Source organism: Ictidomys tridecemlineatus, chromosome X (genome assembly GCF_052094955.1).
Source record: "Ictidomys tridecemlineatus isolate mIctTri1 chromosome X, mIctTri1.hap1, whole genome shotgun sequence".
Lineage (NCBI taxonomy): Eukaryota > Metazoa > Chordata > Mammalia > Rodentia > Sciuridae > Ictidomys > Ictidomys tridecemlineatus.
In genome coordinates, this window is record NC_135493.1 from 17,471,511 (window position 1) to 17,487,631 (window position 16,121).

Here is a 16,121-nt window from a genome sequence, read left to right on the forward strand (position 1 = left end):
CAGTGAGACCCTGTCTCTAAATGAAATATAAAAACGGCTGGGGATGTGGCTCAGTGGTTAAGCACCCCTGGGTTCCTGACATATAAGTGCTCAATCACTGTTAGTTATGATTAAAAGTATTATTATTTATATCCCCCGTGCCCTGACATTTTAAGAATTCAGATGTGGGTTTTTTAAAAAATTTTATTAGTGTATTATAATTATATGTAATAGTGGGAGTTGTTATTACATATTTATACATACGCATGATCAGATGTGGTTTAGGTATAAGAAAGAACATGTGCATGCATGTAATCCCAGTGACTCAGGAGATTGAATCAGGAAGATTGTAAGTTTGAGGCCAGCCTTAGCAATTTTGACCCTGTCTCAAAATTTAAAAAAAAAAACAAAAGTGCAGGGGATATAGCTCAGTGGTAGAACACCTCTGGACTCAACCCCTGGTACTACAATTAAAAAAAAAACTCCTACTTAAATATAAAATACTCAAAATTTAAAAATAGAAGGAAAAAATAGAAATAAGCAAGAAAATAGATTAAGAGCTTCTAAAAGGTACTCCGAATGCTGTTTCTATAGGCAGTTTAGCTAAATTTCTATGCTCAACAATAACAATTTGAATCATAACTAACACTGGTTGAACATTTATATATCAGGAACTATATTAAACAATTCCACACTCATTGCCTCATTCCCAACAAATTTATGAAGTATTATTGTTGTAATATTATTCTCATTTTACAAAGGAAGGAAACAATGCTTACAAAGTAACACCCATGATTACCCAGCCAGTGAAAAAACAGCAGTTTCATTCTAGTCTCTCTCTTTTTAAAAATATTTTATTTTATTTTTTTATTTATATGTGGTGCTGAGATGGAACCCAATGCCTCATGCATGCAAGGCAAGTGCTCTCCCACTGAGCTATAGCCCCAGGCCCTCATTCCAGTCTCTCCTGACACAATAAAATCAGCCCACCAGGACCTCATTATTTCCAAAATTTTTCCCCTAGAATTTCTTCTCACCATTTTTCTGTTCATCTAAATTGCACCTACTTCTGCCCCATGAGGTAAGCTAAGTCACTATCTCTTCCATAAACTTTCTTTTCCTGTCCTCCTCACCAAGATCACTTCTTATCCCCAACATCCAGTTAGCCAAATCTAGGAGTCCTGAGGACATGTCCATATAGGGGCACTCAGAACCAGAATACTATTAGTACCAAGTTTCCAGCCACCCTTGTACATTCAAGGAAACTTAAGAAGAGAAAGTCAAACTCTCACCCCTTGTACTTAGAAATAATAAATCTACTTAAAATGTTTTTAAAAAGATACCTCCCAGTTCAACAATCTCCCTACAAAAAAAATCTCTAAAAAGAGGCTTAAAGAGAAGTTGTCCTGCCTGAAAAATCAGGTTATTTTATAAATAACATTAAGGTGATCCTTTGAGCTGGGCATGGTGGTACTCACTTATAAACTCAGTGACCTGCATGGCTGAGGCAGGAAGATGGCAAGTTTGAGGCCAGCCTGGGCAACTTAGTGAGACTTTGTCTCAAAACAAAAAAAAAGGGGTGGGGGTTTGGGAGGGAATTTGGGGTTGTAGTTTAGTAGAGCTCTTGCCTAGCATGCATGAGGCCCTGGGTTCGATCCTCAGCACCACATAAAAATAAATAAATAAAAGTAAAGATATTGTATCCATCTACAACTAAAAAGATTTTTTTTTAAAAAAAAAAAGGGGGGTTGGGAATTATAGCTCAGTGGTAAAGCACATCTGTGTTCAATCCTCTGTACCGCCACCCTCCCATACACAAAAAGGTGATCCTTTTGAGAGTGTTTTTAGATTTAGATCACTAGTGAAGGTGTATTTAAAATTCCATGTTCCCTGACAAATTCAGTCCTTCCTATTTCTTTAGTCAGCTCTTCCCTACCTAGTTCCATAGCACAACCACCAAAGAGCCAGCGCAGCTGCCATTTTGTGCCAAGTCTCCTTCCATTTTCTAAGCAAGCAAAGGAGAGAGAGTGTCTGACTTACTTCCCCATCTTGTATGGGGTCATGCTCTTTGAGGACTTATTCTATTTCACTGTCTACCTCTCACCAGTCAGAAAAATGAGTCTGAACAACCCATAGAATGAGCACCTGCTTCAGTCATTGCCCCAATGTGAACATGCTAATCCCTGGATTTAGGAGATGTTTGCCTTCCACACAACACAGCCAGGCCCTTCTAATGGAACAGCACTTCTGGTTTTAATACCCCAGTCTTGATTTCTAACAGGTGGGTGCCACAGTTGTTCAGCTCTTATTATGAGCCAAGTTCATGGCTCAAACAATATAGGATTCTTCATAAAGAGCCTGAGAAACTACCAGATGGTATTACAAGGGGAAATAAGCTCAATTCCTTTCTCTAGTACCTCAAGCCAGTGGTTTCAACCAGGAATAAAGAACACCTCAGTCCTGCTGTTTTCTTCAAACTCACTAAGTGGGTCCTTTTTTTTTTTTTTTTAAACGAGCACTAAAGTCTGTAAAAACGTAACTAATTTCAGAGCACAAGGGCCGCCTAGTTCCAGCTGTTTAAAACATGGCACTAATGAAAAAAATCACCCACTGAATAGATCACTGGCTATCTGTACTCCCCCACCCCCACTCCACCACTCCCATCCGGGCTCTGCCTGCAATGTCACAAACATTCAGGTTTAGTAAGTAAAGACCAGCATTTTTTTTTTCAAAGAAATGATGAAATCAGAGAGACATAATCTCTGTCCTCAGGGTGGAATTAGGAATATGTGATTCTCCACTTCTGCAATAAGTGTAAGACTTTGAGAATGTGCGGTACCCTTTTTTTCATCAGGAAGATTTACTGGGTGAGATGGCAGGCCATTTTTCATAGTTTGGAGTTGCCGTATCTAGTGGCTTTGTGTAGAAGCCATCCATATTTCCCTTGTCAAAACAGATTGGGAGATGTCCCCAGGTTCATCATACTCTAGATATGTATAAAGCTCAAGGAATAAATGATGTGTATATTGAAATAGGGAATGGCAGTTTGCTTTCATTAGTCTAAAATATAAGGGGTGATATACAAATGATGATCTAGAATTATCTACTCTAAGTACCTCTGAATTTCTGTCCTTCATTTATTGCCTCTTTTCCCCTCTATTTCCCCTTCTTGAAAAGCTATTATCTTCCCCACATCCCTCATCACCCTAGATTCAAATTCCTTTAAACAGCCTTTGCCTATTTTTTTTTTTTGTACTGGGGATTGAACCCAGGAAAATTTGGCCACTGAGTCACATTCCCAGCCCTTTTTATATTTTATTTAGAGACAGGGTCTCACTGAGTTGCTTAGGGCCTTGCTAAATTGCTGAGGCTGGCTTTGAACTTAGGATCCTCATGTCTCAGCCTTCCAAGCCTCTGGGATTATAGTCATGGGACACTGTGCTCAGCTCTTTGCCTTTTTTTGAACATTTTCTCTGTGTTTACTTTCTGCACATTGCTGTGTACCAGAAAAACAGCTCTGCAAACTCCATGAGCATAGCACAGGCTTTTTATCCTGTCTTTGCCATTTACTTAGCTTTGTGTGTTTAGTGAGTTTTCTCACTTTTCTAGTTCTCAATTTCTTCTTCCTCAAAATGCCTCTTGTAATAGAATTTCCTATGCACAGAGTCAGAATGAGGATTAAGTGAGATACTGCACACACAGGCCTTGATACAGTGCCTCCATAAATATTTATCTCCTTCCTTCCTTCTGCTTGGGAATCTCTGTTTCTACAATCAGGCAACTGCCTCTGAGGAGCAGCCTTATCTAGTGCAATGACTCAGTTTTTGTCTTTGTTCCCATTATTTAGAAGTAAAAAAAGGAAACTTTTAAAGTGGCTTGTTTTTTTTTTTTTTTTTTTTTTTGTACCAGAGATTGAACCCAGGGGCACTTAACCACTGAGCCACATCCTCAACCCTTTTTATATTTTGTTTTGAGACAAGGTCTTGCTAAGTTGCTTAGGGCCTCAATAAATTGCTGAGGCTGGCCTTAGATTTGTGATCCTCCTGCCTTAGCCTTCCAAGCCACCAAGATTATAAACGTGCATCACCATAGCCAGCTGAAACTTTTGAGGGCACATGGAAAAGTTCTTCATGTCTTTGTACAAGACAAAATATTCAAGTTTCAAAATATCCTAATGGCTTATTTACCTTGAGCTTCCCTTTGCTCTTTCACTGCTGAGGACACTCCAACTTGGTGGAAAGTGGGCCATGTGAGAAATTAAATGACCCTTCTGTATCTCTATATGCTGATATGTGTTTTGGGATGGATTTAAGCACTGGCAACTTGGCCTGAGGAATGGCTGTTTGGTTGAAGCAGGGCAGGTTCATAAATAGGTGCACAGAGCTCTTAGAATATGGGGATCATCTGATCTTCTTGGAAATGGTATCCTCCCAGGGTTGAGCATCTGTCCTTGCTGTCCTGAGTTTCATCGATGGAGCCTTCCATTCTAGAGTATTTGTTTTCTACCTAATCAGGCTCCACTTTCTGGGAAGTCACAAACTATACACTAAACTGGTGTCTCCCTGGGTCTGTCCTTCCAAGTGTGTAATGAAGGCTTTATATGAGAGCTAAGGATGCTCTGTACTTTGTCTTGTCTTTTTCAAAGTTTAGTTTAGAATAGAAGTTTTTGTTCCCGCCCCTCAGTGCCATCTTACAGTTTCTCTCATCTTTCTCCAGCAATGGGAAGTTGCTCCCAGAGCCCCAGTGTGCTTTGCTTTGCTCCTAAATAACACAGCCATCAGACACTGAAGCAGATTTCTCCATGCATCTTGAACAGTAATCCATAGGCCAAGCTACTTCAGGACTTTCCTTTCCTTTCATAATGATCAACTCATAATAATGTCTTGTGATTGAGTATGCATTCTAAAGGGAGAGAGAAACTAAGCAGACTCATGGAAAAGCCTGAGGCCCAAATTGACTCACCCAACCTTGATCTTGGCCAAGACTCTCTATCCTTCTGGGGCCCTATTTCCACAGCTTTAACATGTGACACCTGCCTTTAGGGACTTTATAAGACAGCTGCAAGCATTAGGAGGGATAACAGAAGGAAGTATACTCTATTGGCAAAGGGAATATCTGTACAAATGAAAGATATCCAAATTAAGAGAAACAGGCCATATTTTTGAGATTTGATGCTATACATAACCCAGATATGTTCCCAAAAGCTTTTTAAAAAACCCTGAATTTGTGCTAGGGTTGTGGCTCAGTGGTAGAGTGCTTGCCTAGCATGTGTGAGGCACTAGGTTTGATTCTCAGCACCACATATAAACAAATAAATGAATAAATAACGGTCCATCAATAACTGATAAATTTTTTTCCAAAAATCCCTGAATTGGGGCTGGGGTTGTAGCTCAGTGGTAGAATGCTCACATGGCACATGTGAGACACTGGGTTCAATCCTGAGCACCACATAAAAATAAATAAATAAAAATTGTATTGAATCCCCTTATAACTAAAAACAATTTTTTAAAAATCCCTGAATTTTGTAATTGCTTAAAACATTTCAAAGAAGCATAAATATATTTTTATTTTACTTTATTTATTTTTAATTTATTAAAGATGGAGAGTCATAAGTTTGAGGTCAGACTCAGCAACCTTGCCTCAAAATTAAAAAAGGACTTAGGATGTGGCTCAGTGGTACATCACCTCTGTGTACCAATCCCCAGTTCCCAGTATCAAAAAAAAAAAAAAAAGAGGGAGAGAGAGAAAGAATGGAAAAGAATGGGTGAGAGAAAAGGATAGTGATATTTACCAGGGAAATTATCCATCGTGTGTGGAGATGGGATCAACTGTAAAACACTTTTGGGAAAACTCAGGATGGAAGATGTGGAAATAAGACCTGAAGTTGGCCTGGATCTCTTAGCCGAGTTGCCAGAGTAGAAAACCCAGCCCAGAGTACAAGGAAGAGACAGAGAGGGAAGGGTACAAGGAGTATTAGCTCTATTGGGTGTGGCTGGCAAAGAGCCAATAAGAGAGGGTAATAGGTTGGGCAGATGTAGAACCCTTGGCATCAACGAGCCCCACAGACTAGAATCTGGGCCTGAAATAGCAGAAAATATTTACTGATTACTTATTAAGTCAGATATCATAGTAGACCAAGACCCTTTTCCTTAAGGAAGTTACAGTCCACAGCTTAAAGAATGGGAAGAAATAGTAGGAATCAGAGCAACAGCAGGAAACAGATTTGGGTTCCTTCTTGTCAGTGTGCATGTTTGTGTCTGTCCATCTATCACCCCCTCAGTGTGTGCATGCATGCTATTCGCTTCTCTCACAGTATCCCAGCCACATAGCAATCCATCTTTACCTACTCCAATATGGATGCAAGCCTCCCAAATTGTAGGCTCACTAAAAAAGACTGACAGCCTTCCCATCAAAGGAACCTTTTCTAAACCTTTTCTGCCTCTCGGGAGCCAAAGGATGGTGAGTAGCCTCAGTCAGGGTATATACACATGCACCAAGTGGCCACACTCTGCATGGAGTATATGCACAGTAGCTTTGGATTAGAGAAAGATGCATACTGGTCAAATCCGTTAAAAATCAACCACACAGCGTATAAAGTCAACTGCAGTTTGATTTGGACTTAGGCCACCCATAGGGGATCATATATGTGCACCTCTCTTTAAGCAAACTTGAACCCAAGAATCCCAATTTTGAAAGGGAAAGAGGAATGTGCCTGACCATTTTTGGAAGCCATCTAGAGCCCTCATTTATTGACACAGGTGCATCAAAGAGATGGTGAAGTCCTGGAAGAGCATCTGATCCAATCCTCTGCCTCCTGATGGTAACACCCTGAAATCATCTCAGGCAAACGGGTCTTTATCTGGTCTGGGCAGACTTCCAGAGACTTCTAATGGGTTAAAAATGTGGCTGTGGTTGCTGTGCAGATGAGAGCCCTGCACAGACACAAACCTGCCTTGTCTTTTAAAATGAGAAGGGACTCTGGGGCTTTGTGGCAAAGGGTGTAGTTTTCTGAAAAATCAAATTCAAATAAATGATTAAATTAAAACATAAACTGAATTAGGGACATGCATTTGGGATTTTCCGTACATTTTATGGAAATTAGGGAATACATCCCTTTGTTCAAATTTAAAATTCAACCAACTTAGCTTCTCTACATGAAAGAAAAGGAGTTCCCATGACCTGAAATTTGCAATTTCCCCTAAAGTACAGCTTTCTGAATTTATTTAGAAATATTTATGTTCAGCTAGGGCATGGTTTACCCTTTTCATGTAGGCTTATTATGGTTTGCCTTCACATTGGACTACATAACTTTTAGTAACCAAATTTGTGACCCAACGAAAATGTCTCTCTCTTACAAGGAGCTCGGACTCCTATTTATTTCGCAACCTTTATTTGTGTATGAGATGAACCATGACATTTAAACTATGCTTGATAGCTTAACAGATTATAAGAACAAAACCAGATGGCCCAAACAAAAATAATGCTTTGATTGCTTTCAAATTCAATGTCAAAAATTAAAAACAGCTTTCAAAAAGCCTTGACTTTTTTTTCCAGAAATGACTGAAGCATATATATGTACATATACTTCCCCCCCAAAAAAAAACAACTAGAAGGATGTAAAACAAAAATTTAACATCAGTTATTTTGGGGTTGAGGAGGAATTGTTCTTTTCTATTTCTCCCAAATTTTCTACAGTTAGAAATCCCCACCCCAAAAAAGAAACTAGAATGAGAAAAAAAATTTAATGACTGTGAAAAGTTTAATTTTAATGAAGTCTTTTTTAGGATTCAGTCAAGGTGTTTTCCCGTTGAGAAAATGGGCATTGTTAAGTATTAGCAGTTCATAATTCTTCTTCCACACAAAATGATGAAAAACGTGCAGTTACTTTAACACTGCTTCATGATGATGGAAAACTGAACCAGTCCCAGAGTCTTTAGAATGAGTGTGAATTCTACAAAAGCAGTTATTTCATTTTCAAACTCACTTTAATGTACCTTCAATATGATTAGTATTAATCACAATCCTCTCTTTCCTTGAGAACAGTGCACATGCTAATTCTTTAAAACTGGGCTATAAAAGGACCTCAATTTAAAAATGCTCTCGAACCTTGAAATAGTTTGTAGGACAAAGTGAGAATGTGACTCTGTGAATTTCTAAACTACAGACTTTACCAAGTGTTGGGATTCTTTTTTTGCCATTTTTGTTTTGCAAAAGAATATTCCCACTCAGATTCATTTTTTCTTCAGATCAGCTGCAAGAGTGGACGAACTGCTACAAATCAAAATCCTGACAGTTATATTTCCCTAAGATAATTGCATGCTGCTTCGGAGTTTCCTTTTCCCCTCTGTTTCCCTTTGTTTTGACAACAAGATTCTGGGAAAACAATATACAAATGATAACTAGGCTGTCACGAGTATATTGAATTTTAAAAATAAATAACTGTCGACCCCAAAAGCTTCCAGGAGCCTATGGAGTGAGTTCTTTTTCCAAACTGTTACAAAACCAGATGTGGAAATGTTTAGCTAATTCCCCTCCCCATTCTCCATGCAAAGAGTTTATACGTGTCTCGAATGGCATTAGAAGCTATGGGGAGGTAAGGATCTTGTCTGCTTTCAAAGAGATTTGTGTTCAACTTCTCACTCTGCTCATTAGTATCCCCAAACTGATTTGGATTTCAGTATGTGTCTATTTTAAACTTTTTTTTAAAAATATTCATTTATTTTTTTAGTTGTAGCTGAACACAATATCTTTATTTATTTATGTGGTGCTGAGGATTGAACCCAGGGCCTCGCATGTGCAAAGCAAGCGCTTTACTGCTGAGCCACAATCCCAGTCCCTATTTTTTAAATATTTTCTTCCCAAGATTAAAAATACTATTTTTAGGCTAATATTAAACCCTTTTTTTGTTGTTGTTGTTTTGTATCAGGGATTGAGTCCAGGGGCATTTAACCACTGAGTCACATCTAGTCCTTTTCTATATTTTATTTAGAGACAGGCTTTTTTTAAAAAAAAAAATTATTTTTATGTTTTTAGTTGTAGATGAACACGATATCTTTATTTATTTTTATGTGGTGCTGAGGATTGAACCCAGTGCCTCACAAGTGTGAGGCAAGCACTCTACCACTGAGCTGCAGCCCCAGCCCCTAGAGACAGGCTTTTGCTGAGTTGCTTAGGGACTCACTAAGTTGCTGAGGCTGGCTTTGAACTTGTGATCCTCCTGCCTCAGCCTCCCAAGCCACTGGAAATACAGATGTACACCACTGTGCCTGGCATAATATTCAACCACTTTCTTGTAAGACATTAAGACAGAGTTCCTAGTGAAAAAAATTAAAATCTATTTTTTAGCAATTTTGAAATATACAGCACATTATTATTAATTATAGTCGCCACACTGTACAATAGATCTCACAAACTTATTCATCCTAAATGAATCTTTGTACCCTTTGACCAATGTCTCCTCTTCCCATTCACTTCTCTCACCGCAGGTCTCTGGTAACTATTATTCTTAACGCTCAAGTTTTAGAAGTATGTGAGGTCTAGATATGTCAATTAGTTTGATCTAATCACTTCACAATGTATATACGTATCATAATAACACATTGTTCCCCACAAATACTGTGGGTCCTCAGTATCCATGGGTTCCACATTCACAGAAGGAATTTTGTGTATGTGAGTGGAGGGCAATATAGGAGGTTGAACCTAGAGGTGCCTTACCAATGAGCTACTACACCAGGCAAGTTTGATGATTTTAGATTTCACATTTATATATTTGATATATTTTAATTTAATTTTGTTTAAACTGTGAGGTGAGGTCTGAAGTCCCTTTCTCAAAAATGGTATTGGAGTATGGGGGTGAGTAGACATGGAGCTGTTTACAGGTAGAGTTGGTTTTGTAAGATAAAAATCATGTTTTATTTTTGGTATTTTGTTTTCAGTACTGGGGACTGAACCCAGAGGCACTTTACCATTGAACTACATTCCCCAGCCCTTTTTATGTTTGATTTGGTTGGCTTTGAAGTTGCAGTCCTCCTGTTTCAGCCTCCTAAACTGCTAGGATTATAGGCACCCAACATGGAAAATTTTTTTTTAATCTTACATCTGTACTGAAAACATACAGAGATTTTTCTAAAAAATGCTTTAGGGGTGGCTTTTTCCCTCGTTTTTTCCCTTCTTCTTTCTCCTTCTTTCTTTCCTGAATATCATCTCACAGCCTGGACCTCTCTGTCCTGAATGAAAACATCCTGTAAGGGCCAAGGAAACAACCCTTTCAACCCATTTGGGGTTTCTCTAAACAATGCAGTATCAGGACTACTTACATAGCATTTAAATTGTATTAGGTATTATAAGAAATGTAGAGGTGATACAAAGTATACTGAAGGATACATGTAGTTCTTTGCAAATAAATGCCATTTCATATATATAAAGGACTTAAGAATCTGTGGATTTTGATATCCCTGAAGTTCCTGGGAAGAATCCCCCATGGGTACTGAGAGATAACTGTATATATGTCAATTTTTTAAAAATCAGTGCTCAACTTTATAAACAACATTTTTAGCATAAGAATATATGATAGTTAAGTAGCAAAGCTTCTTTCCTCTTAACTTTGTTTGTGCCAGTCCATTCCATTTCTATGTATAAGAAAAAAAATAGAACTGGATGTGGTGGTGCACTCCTGTAATCTCAGTGGCTCGGGAGGCTGAGACAGGAGGATTACAAGTTCAAAACCAGCTTCAGCAACAGTGAGACCCTGTCTCAAAATAAAAACAACAAAAGGGCTAGGGATGTAGCTCAGTGATAAAGCAGCCCTGGGTTCAATCCCTGGTATCACAAAGGAGGAGAAAAAAGAAAAGCAGACTGTTTTGTTCTCATATCCAAGATCTTGAACTTTGCTAATCTGACTGGTTGTGACTCAGTGATACAGTGCTCGCTTCACTTGTATTTATTCTCAGTGACTAATATGGGCATCACTTCAACATACATACTTGGATTTTTCTAAACTTAATTTTTTTCATATTTATTTTTTAGTTGTAGTTGGACACAATACCTTTTTTTTTTTATTTTTATATGGTGCTGAAGATTGAATCCAGGGCCTTGCACATGCTAGATGAGCACTCTACCACTAAGCCACAACCCCAGCCCTTTCTGAACTTAATTTAAAACACAGATTTGATTGCCGGGGAATGGAAATAGAGTTTATATTACCAAAATGAAACATTTCATGATTTTTTTAATGTAAAGGATTTATCAACAAATAGGCTTATTAGGGAGTTATTAAGGAGAGAAAAAGGAAGAAAAAAGTCTGCTAAAGGAGCTAATGGGGAATGTATATGCATCAACCACATTTGAAAAAACAGAAAGCTGCTTGTACTGTGTTGCTGCAAGGAAAGTAAACATTCTGCATCCAGGTGCTATGAGCAGCTGTGGGTCTGCCCAGCCTCTATAGCTCTGTTCAGGACTGTATGTACCAATAGTTTGAGCCCTGCTTGGTTAGACAAAAGCATCTCAGCTTGATGCAGGGCAAATTTGCAATCAACTCAAAATGGGGCTCTGATCATACGAAACTGAGACCTGCTTTCTAAGGGCCCTGACACCAGAAGCTGCACAGTATTTCCAAGGTGAGCACTCCTGTCGTTGAATTTATTTCTTCCCCAGTCCCCAACTTCCCCTCAGTTCCGAATATTCCTGGAGACTAACTAGAATTCTGTCCACAGCTCCCAGACTGCTATGCCTAGCCCCACCTAAGGTTAAAAATACCTTTCGGTTTGGTGACCTCACAGAGCCCTCTCTTCTGGCTTTTCCTTCCTATCTCTAGCCCCTTGGCCTTCCTTTTCCTCTGCCTCCAGTAATCAGAGGTCACACTCTCCCTCCCTCCTCCAGGTCCCATTCTGCCAGCACATCCCAGCTAGGTGTTAGAAAAGCCAGCTGATCTGATCAATTCACACAGTGTTGTGACAGCCTTATAACCACCCCCAACACACAGATACACAGCACAGCGCACACACATGCAAGCACACACACACACACACACACACACACACACACACACACACATCCAACCTCCCCTTCTGTGGGAACTGTAGGCAGCTGGGGAAGGGAAGCTGTGTATTTTGATGACTTATACTTTGCAAACAGGAGCCGGTCTCAAAAGTGTAGCATTGAGCTAAATATTAGCAAGCTCATTAGCAAGTGCATTGCACTGTCCTTCCCATCTCCCCTTCTTCAATCTCACCTCAGAGTTGCACAGCCTGAAATGTGGATGCCATTGACTTCTTCATAAAGTTTTTTAAATATACTTTTTAGTTGTAGATAGACACAATACCTTTATTTTGTTTATTTTTATGTGTGCTAAGGATGGAACCCCGTGCCTCACATGTGCTAGACAAACACTCTACTACTGAGCCATAGCCCCAGCCCTGATAGTTGTTTTTCTGAGCTCAAAGATATGTTGTTACATACACAGGCGTCTGTTTTTTGCTTGCATCACATAACAATCCACTCCAGGCTTTAAGAAAATCAGTGGAAACAGATTCTATCCTGTCCTGTCCAAGTTTGGAGATTTGGCCTAAATGAATCCCCAAACTCAGTGATGTCACCCAACCCCTTCCTTCAGCCTGATTCAGAGTAGGGAGGTAGTCTAAAATGATTGCTTGGGCGTCAACCGTCTTGTTTCTCAGAGAATCTGGCCATTTTGTACCTTTATTTGAATTATCCATGAGAGAGAGAGGGAAGAGAGCAATATAGGAAACATGCTTAAAGAGGGAGAGGAAATTGATGGTTTAACTCCCCAGACAAGAACCACCTTCACCTTGGGCCTCAGTTTGAGTGTTTGAACAACAAAAATGAGTTGAAAAGATTGTTTCCTTAGTCTATTCAGGATGTTTTCACTCAGGACAGAAGGGTCCAGGCTGTGAGGTGATGATTAGGAAAGAAATAAGGAGAAAGAAGAAGGGAAAGCTGGGGATCTAGCTCAGTTGGTAGAATGCTTGCCTCGCATACACAAGGCCCTGAGTTTAATCCTCATGCACCACACACCAAAAAAAAAAAAAAAAAAAAAAGGAAAAAGAAAGGGAGAGGGAGAGAAAGCTACCTGTAAAGCATGCTTAGGACTGAGTGGTCTCCTTTAGATCAAGACAATGGTGTAGTAGTGAAGATGTGATTTTCTTAGCTTACCGAAGAAACTTCAGCAAAAATCCCACATCATAAGTGGTTTGTTGCTTTAACTATTGAATCATCTAGGACTAGTTCCCATCAGAATTTACTTGTTTTGTTGTTTTATATTATTTGTTTTGTTTTGGGGGGTGAGGGGACAGGGTTCTTGTGTGTGTTGCTGCTGTTCTATTTTTGCTTTGTGAAAAATGAAAAAACTGCCCAAGGAGAGTCATGAATGAACAAAGGGGAAAGGAAAGAACTGGGCAGAGTCTTTTGGCTTCTCTTTATACACCAACACCCCCAAGAGAATGAGGAGTCATTAAAGAGAGAGCCGAGAGTGAACTGTCCTCATAAACAAAGCATTTCATCCAGGCCAGTGCACTTTGCTAGACGGCCCCTATGCTATGGTTTCCCTTAAAGAATGCAGCAAATCCATCACTAGCAAATGAAGAGAAAGAGCTGCATTTTTGAAACTGGGGAAAGAGGAAGAAGGAATGTTTGGAGATGCTTTTTATCCCAAGACTTTTGCACATAGTAGGCACTCAATAAATATTATTAAAAAATGAATTCTTTTAAGCAAGGTTTACTTATCTCTTCTTTACTTACCTGCAGCTGGGAACAAAAGTGGAGCCCTGCCCTTATGCATAGAAATTTCCTTCTAAATTTTAGGCACTTTGAATTTGATATATCATTTCCACTTTTAAAATGAAAACTGAGTTGGACATTTGATGTCCTTTCTTCCTTATTTCTTCCTTCTTTGCTTTTCACCTCTTTCTGATATCATATCTTAGACACTTATTATCTTTTTGTGTGTGACTGGGGATTGAACCCATGGGTACTTAACCACTGAGCACATCCTCAACCCTTTTTAATATTTTATTTAGAGACATGATGTCACTGAGTTGCTTAGGGCCTTGCTAAGTTGCTGAGGCTGGTTTTGAACTTGCAATCCTCCTGTCTCAGCTTCCTGATTTGCTGGAATTACAGGTTTATACCAGTGTACCTAGTTCTTCTTCTTAGTGTTTTAGGAACAACCTTTTGCTTAAAAAAATCATATTTGAATGTTCAGTTGAAAATAAGCTGTTACCTCTTGTGTTTTTGTGTGTTCTAGAAATCCTTGTTGGAATCCTCCTGCTTCCTGTGGATTGTCACCTGACTGGCTGCAAAGATGAAAGTTTTCAACATGGTCGGGGGCGTGATCTTGTTTGCCTCTCTGTTTTCAGCCTGCTCTGGGCAAAATCCCATGACTGTGCTGTGTTCCATTGATTGGTTCATGGTCACGGTCCACCCCTTTATGTTGAACAATGATGTCTATGTACACTTCTATGAGCTGCACTTGGGCCTGGGTTGCCCTGCCAACCATGTTCAGCCACATTTCTACCAGTTTACCTACCGTGTTACTGAATGTGGCATCAGAGTCAAGGCTGTCTCTCAGGATATGGTTATCTACAGCACTGAGTTGCACTATGCTTCTAAGGGTACCTCCTCTAAGTATGTGATCCCTGTGTCATGCGCTGCCCCCCAACGGTCCCCATGGCTTACTCTACCCTCTCCCTTGAGAACAGCCAGCGATAGTGCAGCCGCAGCCAAGAATGGTGACACATACTACAGCGTGTTCAGCTTGTCACAGTCCAGCGAAAGGCCCAACTGTGACTGTCCACCTTGTGTCTCTAATAATCGGCGTACCCCGGCCTCACATAACCAAGTAGAGGCTGAGGAGACCCATCCTGTGCGGTCTTCTTACTTTCTTAGTGTTTGTGAAGACTGGTGTCTTCCCTCAGATGATCTGATTGAACCCATGTGATAAGTATGGGGTCTCTCCTGAAGATGCCATTTCTAGAATTAGTTTGTAGTATTTTCTGATATCATATAAATAAATGCCCTGTGATCCTCTTAAGAGCAATTTTGAGAAATGGCAACTCATGATAACTTCTTGATTTTGTATTTTTATACCTTTATAAAGGAAAAAAATAAAATTCTGGTAGAATGAAAATACAGTTGGACATTTTTATTTAACAAACACATATACAGTTTTACTACAAGCCAGGCACTATTTACATGGTTTACAAATATTAGTGTCTGTTCTCTCTAGGATGACTTCTCTCTTATTTAAGTTTCTCCAGGAAAGCTTTCTCCATCTGTCTCTCCATCTGTATAGTCATTTTTCTTATTCTGTGTACCAGTAACATAACTTAGTGACATGCCTTTTCAGTTTGATCATGAGCTATATCACTTTTCATGCATGCAAAGCACGTGCTATGGTTTGGATATGAGATGTACCTCCAAAGTTCCTATGTTAATAGAGGAATATTCAGAGGCAAAATGGTTGGATTGTGAAAGCTTCTTCCTCATCAGCCCATCCTAGTTTGAACGGACTAATTAGTGGGTGGTAACTGTAGGCAGGTGGATCATGGCTAGAGGAGGAACTTGCCCTGGAAAGGTGTATCTTCCCTGCCAAGCCCTTTGGCCATGATATTCTACCTCACCTTAGGCTCAGAGCAATGGAGTTGGCCAAACATGAACTAAACCTCTGAAACCATGAGCCAAAATAAACTTTTCTTCGTTTAATTTGTTCTTATGTATTTTGATCACAGTGACAAAAAGCTAACTCAGCATAGGTTGCTCTGGTGATTTTCACCAGTGGTTCTAAGAATCATACACATCACATTCCACTAGCTAAGTGGTAAGTCCCTGAAGTTCAGAGCTAGATATTATACTTTAGACACAACCTGATAATACTTTGAAAGTTTTTGTCCCCAAAATATATGATCATAAAAATTTCACCAAAGTTTGGATTCCATTAGCTTTCTCACAGGCTTGGGGGGAATAAGTAAATTTTTCAATAAATATTCATTTTTTCAGTGCTATTACATACTGGGCATGGCTCTAGACACTGAGAATATGTCATTGCGCAGAGAAAGACTCAGAAAATGAAGTCAGTCACACTGCTAGTAAACAAGTAGGTAAACAAAGATAAATTCAGTTAGTGACAC

General features: G+C 39.4%; 1 protein-coding gene across 3 annotated transcripts in view; it reads left to right on the top strand.

Annotated features, from left to right (window-relative positions):
- The window catches only part of Plac1 (placenta enriched 1), a 135,737-nt gene extending 120,616 nt beyond the window's left edge, over positions 1-15,121 (top strand). For all 3 annotated transcript variants that reach the window (XM_078034263.1, XM_005337703.3, XM_040285748.2), the window contains exon 3: positions 14,240-15,121. In XM_078034263.1, coding sequence (XP_077890389.1) covers positions 14,297-14,932 — 636 coding nt within the window. In that variant the 5' untranslated portion in view covers positions 14,240-14,296 and the 3' untranslated portion in view covers positions 14,933-15,121. The remainder of the gene's footprint in view (positions 1-14,239) is intronic.
- The last annotated feature ends 1,000 nt before the right edge of the window (positions 15,122-16,121 follow it).